The following is a 21,878-nucleotide window of genomic DNA, read 5'->3' as shown; positions in this document are numbered from 1 at the left end:
AACTAGCAAAATTTGAATACCGACTGGGGCAAAAACTGTAGTATGTTTATATAAGAGGATGTCCCTGTTCTTAGGAAACACACAGCAAAGTATCTGAAGGCAAAGGAACATCCTGTCTACAACTTGCTCTCAAATCATTTAGTCAAAAAATGCATATATACATATGCGTATAACATATATGTACATATATATGGCAAATGTGACAAAATGTGGGTGGTTGGTGAATCTGGACAAAGGGCTTATACAAGTTGTTCATGCTATTCTGTAACTCTCAGTTGTTTTTGTTTTTGTTTTGAAGTGGGGTCTTGCTCTGCTGCCCAGGCTGAAGTGCAGTGACATCCAGACTCAAGTGATCCTCCCACTTCAGCCTCCCAAGTAGCTGGGACTACAGGCGCTCACCACTACACCCTCTTAATTTTCTTTTAATTTTTTGTAGAGATGGAGGTCTTGCTATGTTGCCCAGACTGATTTTGAACTCCTGGTCTCAAACGATCCTCCTGCCTCAGCTTCCCAAAGTGCTGGGATTACAGACGTGAGCCACCATCCCTGGCATGCAACTTTGTGTGTTTTTAATTATTTTCAAATAAAAAGTTAAAGAATTTTGGTCAGGCGTGGTGGCTCATGCCTGTAATTCCAGCACTTTGGGAGGCCGAGGTCGGTAGATCACTTGAGGTCAGGAGTTCGAGACCAGCCTGACCAACATGGTGAAACCCTGTCTCTACCAAAAACACAAAAATTAGTTGGACATGGGGGTGTGGGCCTGTAGTTCCACCTACTGGGGGGAGGGGACTGAGGCAGGAGAATTGCTTGAACCCAGGAATGGAGGTTGTAGTGGGTCGATGGCGCCACTACACTCCAGACCGGGCCACAGAGCGAAACTCAGTCTTGAAAAAAAAGTCCGGGCTTGGTGGCTCATGCCTGTAATCCCAGCACTTTGGGAGGCTGAGGCGGGCAGATCCCCTGAGGTCGGGAGTTCGAGACCAGCCTGACTAACATGGAGAAACCTGTCTCTGCGAAAAATACAAAATTACCTGGGCATGGTGGCACATGCCTGTAATCCCAGCTACTCGGGAGGCTTAGGCAGAAGAATCTCTTGAACCCAGGAGGCGGAGGTTGTGGTGAACAGAGATTGTGCCATTGCACTCCAGCATGGGCAACAAGAGTAAAACTCCGTCTCAAAAAAAAAAAAAAAAAAAAATGGCGGGCACGGTGGCTCATGCCTGTAATCCCATAATCCCAGCACTTTGGGAGGCAGAGAAGGGTAGATCACCTGAGTTCAGGAGTTTGAGACTAGCCTGGCCAACATGGTGAAATTCTGTCTGTACTACAAATGCAAAATAAGCCAGGCGTTGTGGTGTGTGCCTGTAATCCCAGCTACTTGGGAGGCTGAGGCAGGAGAATCAATTGAACCCTGGAGGCAGAGGTTGCAGTGAGCGGAGATCGCGCGCCACTGCACTCCAGTCTGGGTGACAGCGGGAGATTTGTCTCAAAAAAAAACAATTGTCTGAAGATTTCTGGGATACCCATGTAACTATCTCTAACCAGAATGGTTCTCCCATGCTCAGCCTTACCTGCCTTGTAGGTGATCCCCTCAAACCCAGCACCTCACCTCCTCCCAACCCATTCCTTCGTCCAGGATCCTCACCACCAAGCCAGATACCAAGTAGTAAGCATGGCTCCTTTCTTTTCTTAACCTCTGGCCTGCACAATTTCCCTTCCAACTCTGCCCCTTCCTCTTGGCATGGGCCAGTCCCTCTGCTGGGATGTCTTCCCTCCAGCTCACCTTTCAGGGCCAAACCCCACTGGATGTCCTCTTGGACGCCCTCCAGAGTGCACCCCTGTCCATAGAACAGAGTGTGACATAGGGCTGGAGCCGTAGCCATACTTGTTGAATACATGAAAGAACAAATAAATAACCCTCCCAGGCAAAGTCCTCACCCATCACCTGTGTACCCCAGGCCCTTCCCAGATTCCATGCCTTTCTCTGGCCCAGCCCTGAGCCCACCACATTGCGTGTGTGTGCGTCTAGCTTTTTCTTCCCCAGACTGGAAGTTCCTTCAGGGCTGGGCTCCAGGCCTCTCAGCGTCCCCATTCTTTCTACGGAACAGAGGGAGCTGCAGGAAGGCTGTGCAGCATGACTGATTTGGGAAAAGGCAATTGATCAAGGCTGGGCGTGGTGGTTCATGCCTGTAATCCCAGCACTTTAGAAGGCCAAGGTGGGCGGATCACTTGAAGTCAGGAGTTCGAGACCAGCCTGGCCAACATGGCAAAACCCAGTCTCTGCCAAAAAAAAATAGAAGCTGGGGGCGGTGGCTAACGCCTGTAATCCCAGCACTTTGGGAAGCTGAGGCGGGCGGATTACAAGGTCAGGAGATCGAGACCATTCTGGCTAACATGGTGAAACCCAGTCTCTACTAAAAATACAAAAAAATATAGCCGGGCGTGGTGGCAGACACCTGTAGTCCCAGCTACTCAGGAGGCTGAGGCAGGAGAATGGCGTGAATCCAGGAGGCGGAGCTTGCAGTGAGCTGAGATCGCACCACTGCACTCCAGCCTGGGCAACAGAGCGAGACTCCGTCTCAAAAAAAAGAAAAAGAAAAAATTAGCCAGGTGTGGTGGCACACACCTCTAATCCCAGCTACCTGGCAGGTTGGGGGGGATGGGGGCTGAGGCAGGAGACTCGCTTGAACCCGGGAGATGGAGGTTGCAGTGGGCCAATATAGGGCCACCGCACTCCAGCCTGGGTGACACAGCCAGACCCTGTCTCAAAAAAAAAAAAAAAAAAAAAAAAAAAAAAAAAGCCGGGCACGGTGGCTCAAGCCTGTAATCCCAGCACTTTGGGAGGCCGAGACGGGCGGATCACGAGGTCAGCAGATCGAGACCATCCTGGCTAACCCAGTGAAACCCCGTCTCTACTAAAAAATACAAAAAACTAGCCGGGTGAGGTGGCGGGCGCCTGTAGTCCCAGCTACTCGGGAGGCTGAGGCAGGAGAATGGCGTAAACCCGGGAGGCGGAGCTTGCAGTGAGCCGAGATCCAGCCACTGCACTCCAGCCTGGGCAACAGAGCGAGACTCTGTCTAAAAAAAAAAAAAAAAAAAAAAAAAATCAAGAAAAGACAATTGATCAAATTGAGCCAGATGGGCTGAGGACCAAAGATGTGTGGCATATGGGGGTGGGACTAGGGGGCTCGGGAGACGCTTTGAGAGTCACAGAGGGTAGTGAGGAGGAAGTGGGTTGCTTTCTGGGAGGGCTGAGAGTAAGAAGGGTGTGTGTGTGTGCATGTGTGAGCACACACGCATGCATGTGACTCCTAATGTGTGTCTGAGGTCTGAGGCTGCAAATGTATTCCTAGGCTCCTGGCCTGGTTGAGTGGGTTTTAGCGGTTTTTTTGTTTGTTTGTTTGTTTTGTTTGAGACAGGATCTTGCTCTGTTGCCCAGGCTGGACTGCAGTGGCACGATTTCGGCTAACTGCAACCTCAGCCTCCTGGGTTGAAGCGATTTTCCTGCCTCAGGCTCTCGAATAGCTGGGACTACAAGCCTGCACCACCATGCTCAGCTCATTTTTGTATTTTCAGTAGAGTCGGGGTTTCACCATGTTGGCCAGGCTGGTCTCGAACTCCTGATCTCAAGTGAACCATCCGCCTCTGCCTCTCAAAGTGCTGGGATTACAGGCGTGAGCCACCGCGCCCGGTCGACTTTTAGGTTTGTGAGTGTTTTAGATCAGTGAGTCTTGGGGAATCTTGGTGCATGGGCTTGCATTTGTGCGTCGGTGGCTGTGGGTCCATGAGCCTCTCAGGACGTGACTGGTCTCAGTTTCCAAGGTTTCTGGGAGGCTGTGTTTTTGTCCCAGCTCCAGAGGTGTCCCGCTCTGGGTGTGTATTGGGGGATGGGGATGGGGTGCGTGGGCGTTCACGAGGTTGGGTGTGCCTGCCACTCCGGGTTCGGCCCGCGTCTCACTGCATGCTCGGCCTGGGTTTCCGAGGGTCCGCGCGTCCCAGGCCGTGCGGGTGGAGGGTGGGCAGGGACCCCGGGAGGCCGGGCGGGGGGCGGGGGCGCGCTGGGCCGGCCCCGGGGCGGGGCGAGCCTTCGAGGGCTGGGGGCGGGGCGGCCCGGCCGCCTCACTTCGGCGAAGTTGGCGGCGCGGAGCCTGGCCCGGGACGCGCCCGGAGCCCAGGGAAGGAGGGAGGAGGGGAGGGTCGCGGCCGGCCGCCATGGGGCCGGGGGCCCGGGGCCGTCGCCGCCGCCGTCGCCCGATGTCGCCGCCACCGCCACCGCCACCCGTGCGGGCGCTGCCCCTGCTGCTGCTGCTAGCGGGGCCTGGGGCTGCAGGTGAGGGGCCGGGACCTGGCGGATGGGACGAGGGCGGCAGAGGGGGAGTGCAAGAACCCCCAAGGCCGGGGCTGGGGGGGTTCATGGGAGGCAGGAACCAGGGTCGGGGAAGGGGCGCAGGAGCCCGGGGCTGCATGCCAGTACTGGAGGTCCCAGAGGTTCAGAATGAGGAGGACCCCAGAGGCCCAAGGAACGGGCACCCTTGAGCGATCAGAGCAGAAGATGAAGGGACCCAGGAGTCCGAGACTGGGAGGTCGAGGTGCGGGGATCAGGGACTCGAGGTGGGGAGGGTGTACAGAGTCCGGGACTCGTCCCCATCCAACTCACGCCTGGAGTCCTGGATAGGTTATGGTTGGAGGCCCAGGTACTCCTAGGCCGGGGACCTCTCGCACAAAAGCCCCCCCACCCCGCCCCCGACACCCGGGGCGGGCCGGGCCAGGCGGGGGGTGGGGAGGGGGCGCGAAGTTCTGGGAGCTCTGAACTCGGAGAAAACTTCCCAGACCGGCGCGCAGCAAGACCCGGAGCCGGATTCGGAGCCGGAGCCTCGGCGGCTCGCGCGCCCCCTCCCCCGCCCGCAGCCCCGCTCCCTCCTCTGGCCGCGGGGACCCGGAGGCCCTGGGACCCCGCCCCTGCACGGGGAGGGGAAGGGGCGAGGACTCACGTGCTCCCCTTCGGCTCCAGCGCCCCCTCCCCACGGCCGGAGCCCCTCCCCAGCCGGCCAGGGGCCCCCCGCCCCTCCTCTTCTCCTCCCTCCCCTCCCCCGCTCGGGACAATGGCCGCGCCGTCTAGACACCCCCTCCCCCCGGCCGGCCTCGCGCTTTCTTTGCCAGACAAAGCGGGACCCGCGGCAGGGCCGGGGAGGGGGCTGCGGGGGCACCCCCCTCACCGCTACGGGAGGCCTGGTGGGCGGGGGAGGGGCGCCGGCCAAGGCCCCTGGCCAGGGGTCCCAGACGCCACTGTGCGGCTTGGCGCTGGGTGGAATGGGGGTTTCGGGAGTGAACGGCCTCCCCAGCCCAGCCCCGGGGCCCGGACGGGACAGGACCGGGCAGGAGCAGCCGCCTCCGCCGGACCAGCGGCGCACACACATGGCCTGTGACACACTCGTTGGCACACACAGTTCTAGGTCACGTAACAGAGATGCAAACCAGCACACACACAGCACACTCGCAGACATGCACACCTGGCCCAGGAAAGACACACCCGGCTTCACGCACACAGCTCACACATTGACATACATGCACACACAAATATGATCACACATACTGTGCATCGCTAGTGCAAGGTGTGTTACACACGCTGCCTGCACACACTCAGCACACAGATGAAGACTCAAGGACATGCTTACACCCAGCTCACACATGCAGATGGACAGACACAGCCAACCCATACACAGACACACTGGTGCACACACAGGTCACACCAACACACAGCTGTACACCCAGATACACAGTTCACATAGACGCACAACAGACACAGCCTGCATACAGACAGCACACACATCTGTGCACTCCTGTATGGGTGTGCAGCTCATACACACATGGGCACACCCACGCTGACATGAATGTACAGATAGACTCACATGTAGCTGCACAGGGACACAATAGATGCATGCCCAAATCCACATACAGACTGACACACAAGCCCGTGCACGCACACACATGTGGCTCACATTACCTACAGCTCAGCGTGACCCATAGCCCATGTTATGAGACCCACAGCGTGAGTTCACGAACACCCACAGGTCCTGGTGTGGGTGGTAGTGTCCAGTCGGCTTGTTCTGTGGGGAAGGCGACATATATCATGTACGCCCATGCTCAGGATCAGTTCAACTCATTCTGTCACTCACCCTCTTGTTTTCTTTTTTTTTTTTTTGAGGCAGAGTCTCACTGTGTTCCCAGGCTGGAGTGCAGTGGTGCGATCTCGGCTCACTGCAACCTCCGCCTCCCGAGTTCAAGAGATTCTCCTTCCTCAGCCTCCTGAGTAGCTAGGATTACAGGCGCCCGCCACCACGCCCAGCTAACTTTTGTATTTTTAGTAGAGACTGGGTTTCACCATGTTGGCCAGGCTGGTCTCAAACTCGTCCTGTCCTCAGGTGATCCATCCACCTTGGCCTCCCAAAGTGCTGGGATTACAGGCGTGAGCCACCATGCCTGGCCGCTTTCTATTTTTCTTTCTTTCTTTTTTTTTTTTTTTTTTTTTTTTGAGAGGGAGTCTCACTCTGTCGCCCAAGCTGGAGTGCAGTGGCGGGATCTTGGCTTACTGCAAGCTCCACCTCCTGGGTTCATGCCATTCTCCTGCCTCAGCCTCCTGAGTTGCTGGGACTACAGGCACCCCCCACCACGCCCGGCTATTTTTTGTGTTTTTAGTAGAGACGGGGTTTCACCTTGTTAGCCAGGATGGCCTCGATCTCCTGACCTCTGATCTGCCCACCTCGGCCTCCCAAAGTGCTGGGATTACAGGCGTGAGCCACTGCGCGCGGCCCGTTTCTTTCTGTCCTTCTCTGTCTTCTCCTGGTCTATCTGCTTCTAGTTCATTCTTTTGTGTCCGTCTGTTTTTATCGATCTTCCTTTCATTCGATCACCCTCTCTCTGACACGAGCACGCATGGATGTACACACTGTGTCCCCACACCTGATCCAATGCACACAGTTCTCCACTAGCTCAGACCCAGCCACACCTTGGACCTGTCTGGCAGGACAGTTAGACTATGCCACACCCTAGAGGGCCACAGCCTTAGGGATGGCGATGTTGGACAGGGCAGCACATGCCTTGTGCCAGTTGCTCCTCCCTTCAACACACACCCTATTCCAGCAACGCCCAGCGCTGGCTGCTCCTGGAGATGCTGTGCTCACTCGTGGGTACATGCCTTGGTCCCTCTCCCAAGAGCACAACGCAGGCCTGCCTGGCTGGAGTAGATGCCCATCAGGGAAAGGAAGGCCTGTGGCCCTAGGACCCCCTGCCCCTTCCCCTTCTGTTACCCCTGAACCTGGACTTGAAGCCCCAGACCTCCCTGTAACACTCAGCACCCTTACTTCCTGTCTCGGCACACCCCATTCTGCATATCCTGGCTCTGGCAGCTTCCCGAGCCCCCACATCTGGCACAAGACAGCCCCTCCTCCTGCCCGCCCCTGCTTTGTGGTTCCCAGGGCTCGAGCTGGCAGGGACAGCTGCAGTCTCAACAGCTGGGGCTGGGGCGGGGGGGCCGTGGGAACTGTGGATGGGGGGACTCCCTGCATCCGCAGAGACGCCCCCAGCCCCATGCAGCTGTTGCCTGGTGGAGGGAGGGAGGGGGTTTGTCACTTGGGCCTGGGGTTCCTGGGCACCTGGCTGATCCTCCACCTTCCTTCGCCCCCACACAGTCCCCCCTTGCCTGGACGGAAGCCCGTGTGCAAATGGAGGTCGTTGCACCCAGCTGCCCTCCCGGGAGGCTGCCTGCCTGTGAGTGCCTGGCTCAGAGCCACCAGTGGGCCCTGTGTGGGGGGTGTGATTTGTCTTCTCCCTCTGCCTCTGCGTTCACCATGGATGTCTCTACCACTTCCTACATGTGTGTGGCTTGGGCAACCTCTCGTGTTTCCCCATTGGAAACTGACCAGGGGCTCTGCAGTCTTCTTGGCCTGGGTTCAAGTCCCACATCATGTTGCTGACCGGCTAGGAATTAAACTCTTTATGTCTCAGTGTCATGGTCTGCAAAATAGACCTGGTAATCCCAGCTTCACAGTTCTTGGCCACCTGAGGTCACATGTAAAGCCCCCCATGAGGCAGGTATTATTCAGTCAACAAACTCTCAGGGACCAATGGCAGTGGCTCACACCCTCCACGCCCCTCCCGTCTCTCAACATTTAGTGGTGGGGGACATAGGAGGCCTATAATACAGTCCCACACTGTCACTTACTTGCACCTTTGAAATAGGGTATGCTTCACCCTGACGACTGTGAAGGGGCTTAACAATTTAAGAAGGCTCTAACAATTTGTTAGATATCGCAAGGAAAGGCAGGGGGTTGCAGGGAGCAGAGCAGAGGCTGGGAAAAAGCTGAGGAGAGACAGAAAGAGCTCAGTTTGAATTCTGGGGTCTGGGACACCTTGAGCATTCAAGCTTTTTGAGCCTCAGTTTTTGCATCTGGAAAATGGGGCAATAATAACTCCTGTATGCACTCAGCATACATTAACTGCTCAGAATACAGTATGTGCTCAACACATAGGCATTATTATAAATAATAATGGTAGGGAGGCAGGAAACAGGTGCTCTAAGGAGAAGTCTCTCAAGGTTATGAGGAAATGCTTGGCTCCTTTCATGCTATCATTAATAACAGCAGTTCACGCAGTAGCCATTAATTGACTCATTAATGTATTCATTTATTCAGCATCATGTGTGCCAAGTACTGGGTCAATCCCAAGCTGGGTGGGTCTAGGGTGAGTTTAGACCCAGAGGAGCTGCTTTGAAGTTACACCTACATTTATTTTGGCTGGATCTCCCACTCAGGCTCACCTTTGTGGAGGGCTGAGCCTGACTGAGGGGGTTTCCTGGGTGGGGCTGGAGGGTCTGCGATGGTGGGGCTGGATGGGGAAAAGTGTGACCTTACCTGGAGCCACACACCTGGGAGGGCGAGCGGTGGGGCCGGGCGCCTGCGCAGTGGAGCTCCGCGCCTGGAATACTGCCGACAGGTGAATGCGCCCGCGGCTGCCCCGCCCTTCGACAGGTGAATCACCGGCGTGCGCGGCGCCCGGAGCCCGGATCGCCCGGAGTGGAGCGGGCTCAATCCTCCGAGCGGGGCTGTGGGAACCACTGCCTACACGCCCCCCAACCCCCACGAGTCTCTTTCATGGTCTCAAATACTCAAGTCCTTTCAAGGATGCCCCAAGCTGTCACCCCACCCATGGATCCCCCAAGACTCCCCACCTCCGACCGCAGAAGTTTCCATAGACCTCGTCCCCATCTCCTAGTCCTCGCCTCACCCGCTGTGCCCCCCCCCGCCCCCGACCAGGTCTGCGCTCCCCACTCCGTCTCCCCTAAAGCTTAGGCCGTGGGGCGGGGCGCGGGCTGGGGCTGGAACCGGCCCGACCGGTCGGCGGGGGCGCGGGACTCAGAGCGTGGGAACCCGCCCGGGGCGTCGGGAGGGGGCCCGCGCGGGTCGCGCCCTGCCTGGCGGTGGGACCGGCTATCCTCGGCGCCCAGCTCAGCGCGCCCCCTCCCGACGCGCGGTCGCGGCCGCAGTGGTCGCCCTGCGGGCCTTGGAGGAGGGGGCGGGAGCTGTGCCCTCGCCTCCCAACGCCACCCGCATCTCTGCTTGCTCGGCCGTGCCCCGACCTGTTTCGCTGGGGGCCGGGGTGGGGGGGATCTTGCGGGTGACGCTGACTGAGTCAGCCGCTTGTTGAGCTCAGTCGCAGGCGTCTGGGACAAGCCGGAGGGAGGACAACCGCGCCAGGGACGGGGGAGGTAGAGGGGGGTGAGGGTTGGCAGCGTTGGGGGGCGGAGCTAGGACTCTCTGGCTTCTCCAAGCCCCTCCCTCTGACCCCGCTAGAGCCCCTTGGAGATTTCCAGTCTTAAGACCAACCCCTCCCAGTTCCAATTTCTCACACTCCTTGGTGGGCTTGGGGAGGGGGGTACAGGTTGAAGGACCACCCCCACAAAGATGAAGGTACCGAGAGTAGTGTCAGTTCCCCAACCCTCCACCTTCCCATCCCTTCATAGGAGGCTATATAAGTCCCAGGGAAGGGACTTGAGGGTTTGTGGGAGCCCTGCTGTCTGTCCCTGTGAGTGAGAGTTGCTCATTTCCGCCTCAGATGCTGTGGGTTGGTATCTTGAGTGTTGGCCAGGCCATGGGGTCCAATTGGTGTGTCCCTCTATGTGTGTAGCTGTGGTTTCTGGGCCTATGTGTGCTTGGGTGGTTGTATCCTGGGGTCTGAAACTTTTCTCCTTTCTTTCTTTTCTTTTCTTTTCTTTTTCTTTTCTTTCTTTCTTTCTTTCTTTCTTTCTTTCTTTCTTTCTTTCTTTCTTTCTTTCTTTTCTCTCTTCCTTCCTTCATTTCTCTTCCTTTCTCTTTCTTTCTTCTTTCTTCTTTCTTTCTTTTCTCTCTTTCTCTTTCCCCTTCCTTCCCTCCCTCTCCCTCTCCTGCCTTCCTTCTTTCCTTTCTTTCTTTCTTTCTTTCTTTCTTTCTTTCTTTCTTTCTTTCTTTCTTTCCTTCTTTCTTTCTTTCTTTCCTTTCTTTCTTTCCTTCTTTCTCTCCTTCCTTCCTTCTCTCCTTCCTTCCTTCCTTCCTTCCTTCCTTCCTTCCTTCCTTCCTTCCTTCCTTCCTTCCTTCCTTCCTTCCTTCCTTCCTTCCTCTCTCTCTCTCTCTCTCTTCCTTTCTTTAGATTGAGTTTTGCTCTTGTTGCCCAGGCTGGAGTGCGGTGGCTCTATCTCCACTCACTGCAACCTCTACCTCCTGGGTTCAAGCGATTTTCCTGCCTCAGCCTCCCGAGTAGCTAGGATTACAGGCATGCGCCACCACACCCAGCTAATTTTTTGTGTTTTTAGTAGAGATGGGGTTTCTTCGTGTTGGTCAGGCTGGTCTCAAACTCCCGACCTCAGGTGATCCACCTGCCTCTGTCTCCCAAAGTGCTGGGATTACAGGCGTGAGCCACTGGGCCTGGACAAGGGTCTGAGACTTTTGATTTGCTGTTCCCTCTGCCTGGAATGCTGTTCCCCATAAATCCCCATGGCCCCCTCCTTACCTTCAAATGTCTGTGAAAACAGAATTCTACCTCCTCAACCCCATCATTCTATCCCTTAGCCCTGTGGTTTAGCTTCCTACTGCTGCTCTAACAAATTACCACAAACTGGGTAGCTCGAACAATAGTAATTCATTGCCATGAAGTTTGGAGGTTGAAAGTCTGAAATCAAGGTTTCGGCAGGGCTGAGCCTCTCCATGGGGACCCAGGGGAGAACTGACTCTTGCAGCTTCCGGTGGCTCCAGACGTTTCTCAGCTTGTGGCTGTCTCACTCCAGTCCCTGTCTCAGTCTCCTTCTCTTCTTTCTCCCACCCAAATCTCCTTTTGGCTGCCTGTCTCATTTTTTTGAGACAGAATCTTGCTCTGTCACCCAGGCTGGAGTGCAGTGGCGCAATCTCAGTTCACTGAAGCCTTCAACTCCCAGGCTGAAGCGATCCTCCCACCTCAGCCTCCCAAGAAGCTGGGACTACAAGTGTGAGCCACCACGGCCAGCTGATTTTTTATTTTTATTTTTTAAATGGAGTCTCTCTCTGTCACCCAGGCTGGGGTGCAGTGGCATGATTTTGGCTTACTGCAACCTCTGCCTCCCAGGTTCAAGCGCTTCTTCTGTCTCAGCCTCCTGAGTAGCGGGGACTACATGTGTGCACCACCACACCCAGCTAATTTTTGTATTTTTAGTAGTGATGAGGTTTCACCATATTGGCCAGGCTGGTCTTGAACTCCTGACCTTGTGATCTGCCCGCCTCAGCTTCCCAAAGTGCTGGGATTACAGGTGTGAGCCACTGCACCCGGCCTTTTTTTTTTTTTTTTTTTGAGATGGAGTCTCCCTTTGTCACCCAGGCCGGAGTGCAGTTGTGCAATTTCGGCTCACTGCAACCTCCGCCTCCCGGGTTCAAGCGATTCTCCTGTCTCAGCCTCCTGAGTAGCTGGGATTACAGGCTCCTGCCGCCACGCCAGGTATTTTTTTTTTTTTTATGGAAAAAAGGTCTCCCTATGTTGCTCAGGCTGTTCTCGAACTTCTGTCTTGAAGTGATTGTCCTGTCTTGACCTCCCAAAGTGTTGGGATTAGTCGTGAGCCTTTCGCTTGTATGAACACTTGTTACTGAATTTAGGGCCCAGGTGAATACTTCAGAATAATGTCATCTTGACATCTCTCATTTAATTACATCTACATAGCCAGGTGTGGTGTCGTGTGCCTGTAGTCCCAGCTACTCAGGAGGCTGAGACAGAAGAATTGCTTGAACCCTGGGAGATGGAGGTTGCAGTGAGCCAAGATCGTGCCATTGCACTCTAGCCTGGGTGACAGAGCAAGACTCCGTCTCTTAAAAAAAAAAAAAAGAAAAGAAAAAAATTACATCTGCAAAGAGTCATTTTAAAAAAAAAATAAGGTCCTAGTCACAGGTTCTGGGACATGGACATCATCTTTTCAGGGGCTGCCACCCAACTGACTACATCCTTCATGGTTCTGATGGCTTTCACCACCCCCTGCCAGCATGTTGTATATTAATTTGTTATTTCTATATGTTCTCCTTGCCTGGACCTTGCTGCAAGGATCCAGAGGGGTAGGGACCACTTTCATTGTGTTTGTTGCTGTATTTGTATTGCTCAGGACATAGTAGGTACTTAGTAAATCTTCACTGCATGAATGAATGTGTGTTTTGTTTTGTTTTGTTTTTTTGGGACGGAGTCTTACTCTGTCACCCAGGCTGGAGAGCAGTGGCACGATCTTGGCTCACTGCAACCTCCACCTCTGGAGTTCAAGTGATTCTCCTGCTTTAGCCTCTTGAGTAGCTGGAACTACAGGCACACACCACTATGCCCAGCAAATTTTTGTACTTTTAGTGGAGACGGGGTTACACCATGTTGGCCAGGCTGGTCTTGAACTCTGACTCCAAGTGATCTGCCCGCCGCAGCCTCCCAAAGTTTTGGGATTACAGGCGTGAGCCACCGCGCCCAGCAAATGTGTGTTTGCTGCACTGTTTCCCTGTGTGTTTCTTGCCTGTCTGGTGTGTATCTTTGTGTCTGGGGCCATCCTGCCCTGTGCTGCCCGACCAAGCCACCTCTGCCCACAGGTGCCCGCCTGGCTGGGTGGGTGAGCGGTGTCAGCTGGAGGACCCCTGTCACTCAGGCCCCTGTGCTGGCCGTGGTGTTTGCCAGAGTTCTGTGGTGGCTGGCACCGCCCGATTCTCATGCCGGTGCCCCCGTGGCTTCCGAGGTGAGAGGGGAAGAGTCTGGAGGGGAGGCAGGCGGGGGTGTGGTCAGTACCAAACTAACCCTGTCCCGTTCCCTCCAGGCCCTGACTGCTCCCTGCCAGATCCCTGCCTCAGCAGTCCTTGTGCCCACAGTGCCCGCTGCTCAGTGGGGCCCGATGGACGCTTCCTCTGCTCCTGTCCACCTGGCTACCAGGGCCGCAGCTGCCGAAGTGACGTGGATGAGTGCCGGGTGGGTGAGCCCTGCCGCCATGGTGGCACCTGCCTCAACACGCCTGGCTCTTTCCGCTGCCAGTGTCCAGCTGGCTACACGGGGCCTCTATGTGAGAACCCCGCGGTGCCCTGTGCGCCCTCACCGTGCCGTAACGGGGGCACCTGCAGGCAGAGTGGCGACCTCACTTACGACTGCGCCTGTCTTCCTGGTGAGTGAGCCCTACTCAGGGGAGGCAAAAGGGTGGGCGCGGGGACATCAGGCCAGCCCAACGGTGACCATCCTTGCCCCCTTCCCTGCTAGGGTTTGAGGGTCAGAATTGTGAAGTGAACGTGGACGACTGTCCAGGACACCGATGTCTCAATGGGGGGACATGCGTGGATGGCGTCAACACCTATAACTGCCAGTGCCCTCCAGAGTGGACAGGTGGGCACTGGGGCCAGAGGGAGTGGGGAGGCAGGCCTCAGGTGGACATGCGCCAGGTAGCTGGACTGCTGCGTCTGTTTGCCACAGGCCAGTTCTGCACGGAGGATGTGGATGAGTGTCAGCTGCAACCCAACGCCTGCCACAATGGGGGTACCTGCTTCAACACGCTGGGTGGCCACAGCTGCGTGTGTGTCAATGGCTGGACAGGCGAGAGCTGCAGTCAGAATATCGATGACTGTGCCACAGCCGTGTGCTTCCACGGGGCCACCTGCCATGACCGCGTGGCTTCTTTCTACTGTGCCTGCCCCATGGGCAAGACTGGTGAGTGGCTGTTTTCTCTGCAGGGAGCCATGGATGGTTTTTAGGGGGGGCAAATAAGAAGTCTGACTTGAGTGTTAGAAAGATTATGCTAGGCTGGGCACAGTGGCTCATGCCTGTAATCACAGCACTTTGGGAGGCCAAGATAGGAGGATCGCTTGGGCCCAGGACTTTGAGACCAGCCTGGACAACATAGTGAGACCTCATCTCTACAAAAACTTGGTAGGCTGGGTGTGGTAGCTCACGCCTGTAACTGCAGCACATTGGGAGGCCCAGGTGGGTGGATTGCTTGAGTTCAGCAGTTTGAGACCAGCCTGGGCAACATGGCAAAATCCTGTCTCTACCAAAAATACAAAAAATTATTTGGGCATGGTAGTGCATGCCTGTAGTCCCAGCTACTCTGGATGCTAAGGTGGAAGGATGGCTTCAGCCCAGAAGGTGGAGGTTGCAGTAAGCTGAGATTGAGCCATTGCACTCCAGCCTGGGAGACAGTGTAAGACCCTGTATTTAAAAAAAAAAAAAAAAAAAAAAAAAGAGGCCGGGCGCGGTGGCTCATGCCTGTAATCCCAGCACTTTGGGAGGCCGAGGTGGGTGGATCACGAGGTCAGGAGATCAAGACCATCCTGGCTAACACAGTGAAACCCTGTCTCTACTAAAAATACAAACAATTAGCCAGGCTTGGTGGCACATGTCTGTAGTCCCAGCTACTTGGGAGGCTGAGGCAGGAGAATGGCGTGAACCTGGGAGGTGGAGCTTGCAGTGAACCGAGATTGCGCCACTGCACTCCAGCCTGGGTGACAGAGCAAGATTCCGTCTCAAAAAGAAAAAAAAAAAAAAAAAAAAAAAGATTATGCTGGAGGCGGCTTTAGAGGGGAAGTTGCTGGGAGAGGAAGCCTGGGAGAGACTTAGGAGGAGGCTGACATTGCACTGATGCATGCAGAAGCCATTGGAATTGGGGAACTCCTGGGAGTTACCTTTGGAAGTGGCAAAGATCAGAGAACATGTTTAGGAGGGGAACATGGATATAGAAAGAGGGCATAACATGGCAGAGGGTATTACAGAAGCAAAGACTGGAAGGTAGGCGTGGTGGCTCATGCCTGTAATCCCAGCACTTTGGGAGGCTGAGGCAGGCAGATCACCTGAGGTCAGGAGTTTGAGACCAGCCTGGCTAACGTGGTGAAACCCCATTTCTACTAAAAATAAAAAACATTAGCTGGGTGTGGTGGCGCATGCCTGTAATCCCAGCTACTCCGGAGGCTGAGCAGAAGAACCTGGGAGGTGGAGGTTGCAGTGAGCCGAGATCGCACCATTTTAATCCAGCTTGGGCAGCAAGAGCGAAACTTCGTCTCAAAAAACAAAACAACAACAACAACAACAAAACAATATGCAAGGGGTGTGGGCCCTTTGGGCAGAGCAGGAAGGTCTGCCTATGACTTCTGCCTACCACTTCCCAGGCCTCCTGTGTCACCTGGATGACGCCTGTGTCAGCAACCCCTGCCACGAGGATGCTATCTGTGACACGAATCCAGTGAACGGCCGGGCCATTTGCACCTGTCCGCCCGGTTTCACGGGCGGGGCGTGTGACCAGGATGTGGACGAGTGCTCTATCGGTGAGGGGAGCTCCATCGTCTGTGAATGGGCCAGGAAAGAGGGGAGAGGAGGGGGTCCCGTCCAGCCACGCCCACACTGAACGCACTCTATCCGGCAGGCGCCAACCCCTGCGAGCACTTGGGCAGGTGCGTGAACACGCAGGGCTCCTTCCTGTGCCAGTGTGGCCGTGGCTACACTGGACCTCGCTGTGAGACCGACGTCAACGAGTGTCTGTCGGGGCCCTGCCGCAACCAGGCCACGTGCCTTGATCGCATAGGCCAGTTCACCTGTATCTGTATGGCAGGTGGGTGGTGGGCGTGGCCTGGGCGGGTCCTGAGGCAGGGGGCGGGGCCAGATAAGCCCGCGGATGGGTAGCTGAGCAGAATAGGGTGGAAGTGGGTTTGGAGTGGGACCCTTAAGAGACTGAAGCCCGGAGGGAGGTGGGGTCGGGGCCAGAAGGGAATCCTGTGTGATTCTGGGGGCTTGGTCAAATGGAGTCAGTAGAACCTCAGGTGGGCTGGGAGTATTCTTGGCCTTAGGACCCTCTCGGGAAGGGGTTGGGGCTAGAGAGGCAGAGTTGGGGCTGCTGTGAGGTCAAGGTGAAGCCTGCAGACAGTCTTGCAGTGAGCCTGGGCAAAGGCTATGGGGGCCCTGGGGCTTGGGGCTGGGGACTGGGGAAAGGGCTTAGTATGAGGACTGGGGAGAGAAGGAGGAGTTTGAAGGCAAGGCCTCTGCGAACACCCATGAGCCTTGGGCCAGTTGGGACCACAGCTGGGTGACAGTCCAGGCTGAAAATTAAGGTTGGGCTGGGAGTGTGGGAGGGGGGACGAAGGCTCGGGGGATTTGTCGATGAGTAGGAAGGGAAGGGAAGTACTTCCTTCCTTGCACCCCGTTCACACCATAGGGCAGCCCCCACTTTCCTAAGCCCTGTGCCCTGCCCCAGGCTTCACAGGAACCTATTGCGAGGTGGATATTGACGAGTGTCAGAGTAGCCCCTGTGTCAACGGTGGGATCTGCAAGGACCGAGTCAACGGCTTCAGCTGCACCTGCCCCTCGGGTGAGGACCTTGGGAGAGGGAGCCTGAAAAGACATGTCTGGGAAGGGGCGAAAACTCCAGGGTGGGAACCTATAAAACCACATTAGCGGATAACTTACAATAGAAATCACAGGTTATGAAGCACATTGAAGTTAATTTAAATCCAAGTAAATGGGTTTTTCCACCCAAACAAGGCGGGGCTGGAGTGGGGTGTACTGCTCTCAGCCTTTCTGGGCCTCTGCTCATCCCACTCCCCACCCCAGGCTTCAGCGGCTCCACATGTCAGCTGGACGTGGACGAATGCGCCAGCACACCCTGCAGGAATGGCGCCAAGTGCGTGGACCAGCCTGATGGCTACGAGTGCCGCTGTGCAGAGGGTGAGGCGGGCCAATGACAATCCGACGAGAATCAGGAGGCGGGGCTTGTGGGCGACAGGGCCAATAACAGACTTGGGGAGAGCTTGGGGGCAGGATTGTAGCAAGGCAGGACCCAGTGACAGAGTTGGGGGGTGGAGCCAATAATGCATATAGACTGACATAAGGCTACACGTGGAGCCAAAGGGTTGGGCTGGGCACAGGGTGCATGTAACTGAATGGGGAGGGCCCAGTACCTTCCCCTGTCACCTGCCGTCTGCTCACATCTCCAGTAGGGGGTGGGGCAGAAACAGGGCTGGAGGTGGGGCCACAGCTGGGGGTGGGATTTAACTGTGGGAGAGTCTTGGCTAGGGACAAATTCCGGAGCTTACAGCGGGGTGGAGTGGAAGTAAGTGGCGGGGCAGGGCCTGTATTGAGCCTGCCTCCTGACAGCTTGATGGGCAGGGCCTCAGATAGAGCTGAACCAGGATTGGTCCGAGGCCTCACCTGTGGGCAGGCCCCTGGCAAGTGGGCGGAGCCTGACACTCTTGGCCCCGCAGGCTTTGAGGGCATGCTGTGTGAGCGCAACGTGGATGACTGCTCCCCTGACCCATGCCACCATGGTCGCTGCGTGGATGGCATCGCCAGCTTCTCATGTGCCTGTGCCCCTGGCTACACGGGCACACGCTGCGAGAGCCAGGTGGACGAATGCCGTAGCCAGCCCTGCCGCCATGGCGGCAAATGCCTAGACCTGGTGGACAAGTACCTCTGCCGCTGCCCTTCTGGGACTACAGGTGGAACTGGGGGCTGGGGCAGAAACAGCACTCCTGAAGGGGCACAGAGGGTTTGGGAAGGTTGCATTTAGGGGGGCACAGTGGTGACTGCTCCATGCCATGTTCCTGGCCACCAGGTGTGAACTGCGAAGTGAACATTGACGACTGTGCCAGCAACCCCTGCAGCTTTGGAGTCTGCCGTGATGGTATCAACCGCTACGACTGTGTCTGCCAACCTGGCTTCACAGGTGGGCAAGTGGCTGCCATGGAGAGGGGGTCCTTAAATCGAGGGTGAAGTCGCTTGTTTCTGTGGGCCTGTTTTGCCCATATCTTTGCAGACTCTTGTCCAACGAGGTTGTCCGTGCTTTGCCCTGAGTCTGTGCTGTTTCATTAGCATAAGGTTGTTTCGATATTATTCTGGAGGCCAGGCGTGGTGGCTCACGCCTGTAATCCCAGCACTTTGGGAGGCCAAGGCAGGTGGATCACTTGAGGTCAGGAGTTTGAGATCAGCCTGGCCAAAATGGCGAAACCCCGTCTCTACTAAAAACACAAAAATTAGCTGAGCGTGGTGGCGGGCGCCTGTAGTCCCCGCTACTTGGGAGGCTGAGGCAGGACAATTGCTTGAACCCAGGAGGTGGAGGTGGCATTGAGCCAAGATTGTGCCACTGCACTCCAGCCTGGGCGACAGAGTGAGACTTCATCTAAACACACACACACACACAAAAAAAAAAAAAAAAAAAAGAAAAAAAACAAGAAAAGATTATTCTGGAACACAGATGAAAGTGTCCAAACTCAGTGACTAGGTTATTTCTGAATGGGACTAAAGTAATTCTTGGTGGAAAGGAATGAGACTTTGCTAAGTGTGTTGGCTCATGTCTGTAGTAATCCCAGCACTTTGGGAGGCTGAGACGTGAGGATCACTTGAGCCCAGGAATTCGAGACTAGCCTGGGCAACATAATGAAACCCTGTCTCTACAAAAAATAAACACACTCCCCAAGACAGATTAGTCAATAAGTAGATAAACACACACACACGCACACAATTAGTCGGACGTGCTGGTGTGCAACTGTAGTCCCAGCCAGTCGGGAGGCTGAGATGGGAGGATCGCTGGAGCCCAGGAGGTCAAGGCTGTGGTGAGCTATGATCACGCCACTGCAGTCCAGCCTGGGAGACAGAGTGTGACCCTATCTCAAAAAATAAGAAGAAGAAAAGAAAAAGAAAGGGACTTCATGGAAGTTTGGGGACCAGAATGATCTGGGGCAAGGCAGCTCTTGTTTGAGGAGGTGGGTGTCCTAATTTGCACAAGAGCTGATGCATTACGAAAAAGAGGTTGTCCTTGCTCGGGGGTGTGGGTGTGCTAAGTGGGGTCAGATCGTCCCTCCCTGGTTGTCCCTGCTGCCTTTGTTCTGAGGTGAGATTGCTTGTCTACTCCCCAGGGCCCCTTTGTAACGTGGAGATCAATGAGTGTGCTTCCAGCCCGTGCGGCGAGGGAGGTTCCTGCGTGGATGGGGAAAACGGCTTCCGCTGCCTCTGCCCGCCCGGCTCCTTGCCCCCACTCTGCCTCCCCCCGAGCCATCCCTGTGCCCATGACCCCTGCAGTCACGGCATCTGCTATGATGCACCTGGCGGGTGAGGGCCCTTCTCAACCTCAGACACCGCCTTCTCTCCCTGGCCTACCTCCTTGGCCTGACTACCTTCCCCTGCCAGGTTCCGCTGTGTGTGTGAGCCCGGCTGGAGTGGCCCCCGCTGCAGCCAGAGCCTGGCTCGAGATGCCTGTGAGTCTCAGCCCTGCCGGGCCGGCGGGACGTGCAGCAGCGATGGGATAGGTTTCCACTGCACCTGCCCCCCTGGTGTCCAGGGTGTGTACCTCACCTTCCCTCTGCAGCCCCACCAGCACCATTGGCCTCATCTCTCTTCTCCTCTACTCTCTCCTCCCCATATATTGGCTTCTTTTTTGCTTTCAATCATTTCCCTCCAGGAGCTTGGGAGGTGGGTATCGAAGTGGGGACGGGTTGGGGGAGGTGGGGGAGATGGGATCAGGGAATCCCTCAAGGCTGTCTCTGCTTCCTTCTCTTCCACCCCCCACAGGACGTCAGTGTGAGCTCCTCTCCCCCTGTACCCCGAACCCCTGTGAGCATGGGGGCCGCTGCGAGTCTGCCCCTGGCCAGCTGCCTGTCTGCTCCTGCCCCCAGGGCTGGCAAGGTATGTCACCTGCTTCTCTCCCCTCCTCCTCTCCATCTCCTCTGCCCCTTGCCCTATCGGGATTGATGCTGGGGATCTGGAGGGGGACCATCCCCAGCTCTGCCTTTGAGAGAGGCTTCCTTCTGGGAAAGACAGAGCTGGACACAGATCTGCTGCCTGTGTGGGTCAGCGCTTGGAAGAGGAAGGGCTATGGGGCTAGAGATGCTGGGATTCAGGATGGGGTTTGGGGTACAGCTTCCTGGAGGAGCAGACCTCATAGTAGGTATTTGCCACCTACTGAGACAGGGAGACGACCGTTCTGAAACTGCATATGCAAAATGCCCACGCGAATGACAGCATGGCTTATTTTGCCTTCACCCATCTCGGCCTGCAGGTTCTTCCTGAGCCCCAGGTCCCTGGGACCCTGCTCTATACCCTGTAACCCTAGGTGTGACCTTGCTCCCCACCCTCAGGCCCACGATGCCAGCAGGATGTGGACGAGTGTGCTGGCCCCGCACCCTGTGGCCCTCATGGTATCTGCACCAACCTGGCAGGGAGTTTCAGCTGCACCTGCCATGGAGGGTACACTGGCCCTTCCTGCGATCAGGACATCAATGACTGTGACCCCAGTGAGTGCAGGGGAGCTCTTGGGGGTGCTGCTCTGGGGAACACAGTCATTAAGCTTGAACTGTGTGCCTGGCACTGTGCTGTCATTTCATCTTCACAGTTATCTTACTTTTCCCGTTTTATTCATATGGAAACCTAGGCCCAAGAAGGTTGAGTGACTTCTAGCCCGAGGCTATGGAACGAGTCAGGGAATGAGCTGGGCTTAGAACCCTGGAGTCTGTGCACTGATTCTTTTTTTTTTTTTTTTTTTTTTGAGACAGTCTTAGCTCTGTTACTGGAGTGCAGTGGTGTGATCATGGCTCACTGCAACCTCCGCTCTCTGGGCTCAGGTGCCTCAGCCTCCCCCGTGGCTGGGACTATAGGTGCGCACCACCACACCCAGCTAATCTTTTGTATTTTTTGTAGAGATGGCCTTTCGCCATGTTGCCCATGGTGGTCTCCAATTCCTGGGCTTAAGCACTCTACCCACCTCCACCTCCCAAAGTGCTGGGATTACAGGTGTGAGCCACCACACCCGGCCTGAGTGCACCGTCTTTGAGAGCAAGCAAGTTAATATCATGCGCAGAGTATGAGATAAAAGGCCCCCCAGAGGCCGGGCGCGGTGGCTTACGCCTGTAATCTCAGCACTTTGGGAGGCTGAGGCGGGTGGATCACCTGAGGTTGGGAGTTCGAGACCAGCCTGACCAACATGGGGAAACCCCGTCTCTACTAAAAATACAAAATTAGTTGGGCATGGTGGCGCATGCCTGTAATCCCAGCTACTTGGGAGGCTGAGGCAGGAGAATCACTTGAACCTGGGAGGCGGAAGTTGCGGTGAGGTGATATCGTGTCATTGCACTCCAGCCTGGGCAACAAGGAAAAACTGTCTCAAAAACAAAAAAACAAACAAAAAGGCCCTCCAGAGGATTCCCCAGGGATGCTGCCCAATAGACAAATAACACAAGGCACATATGCAATTTTAAATTTTCTAGTAGTCACATTAAAAATAAACAGAAACTTGAGATATTAAATTTAATATTATTTATTTATTATTTATTCAGAGTGAGGCTGTGTCGCCCTGGCTGGAGTGCAGTGGTGCGATTTTGGCTCAGTGTAGTCTCGAACCCCTGGGCTGA

At 55.7% G+C, this 21,878-nt stretch overlaps 1 protein-coding gene across 1 annotated transcript in view; it reads left to right on the top strand.

Moving 5' to 3' along the window:
• The first annotated feature begins 4,122 nt into the window (after positions 1–4,122).
• The window catches only part of NOTCH3 (notch receptor 3), a 41,522-nt gene continuing 23,766 nt past the window's right edge, over positions 4,123–21,878 (top strand). The window contains exons 1-16 of the mRNA XM_015123166.3: positions 4,123–4,330; positions 7,689–7,767; positions 13,110–13,252; positions 13,331–13,669; positions 13,762–13,884; positions 13,972–14,205; positions 15,657–15,812; positions 15,911–16,096; positions 16,736–16,849; positions 17,092–17,205; positions 17,742–17,975; positions 18,092–18,202; positions 19,392–19,584; positions 19,663–19,814; positions 20,044–20,157; positions 20,610–20,765. Coding sequence (XP_014978652.3) covers positions 4,213–4,330; positions 7,689–7,767; positions 13,110–13,252; positions 13,331–13,669; positions 13,762–13,884; positions 13,972–14,205; positions 15,657–15,812; positions 15,911–16,096; positions 16,736–16,849; positions 17,092–17,205; positions 17,742–17,975; positions 18,092–18,202; positions 19,392–19,584; positions 19,663–19,814; positions 20,044–20,157; positions 20,610–20,765 — 2,566 coding nt within the window. The 5' untranslated portion in view covers positions 4,123–4,212. The remainder of the gene's footprint in view (positions 4,331–7,688; positions 7,768–13,109; positions 13,253–13,330; positions 13,670–13,761; positions 13,885–13,971; positions 14,206–15,656; positions 15,813–15,910; positions 16,097–16,735; positions 16,850–17,091; positions 17,206–17,741; positions 17,976–18,091; positions 18,203–19,391; positions 19,585–19,662; positions 19,815–20,043; positions 20,158–20,609; positions 20,766–21,878) is intronic.

Source organism: Macaca mulatta, chromosome 19 (assembly GCF_049350105.2).
Source record: "Macaca mulatta isolate MMU2019108-1 chromosome 19, T2T-MMU8v2.0, whole genome shotgun sequence".
Lineage (NCBI taxonomy): Eukaryota > Metazoa > Chordata > Mammalia > Primates > Cercopithecidae > Macaca > Macaca mulatta.
Note: the sequence above shows the minus strand (reverse complement) of the source record. Positions and strands in the feature narration are given on the sequence as shown.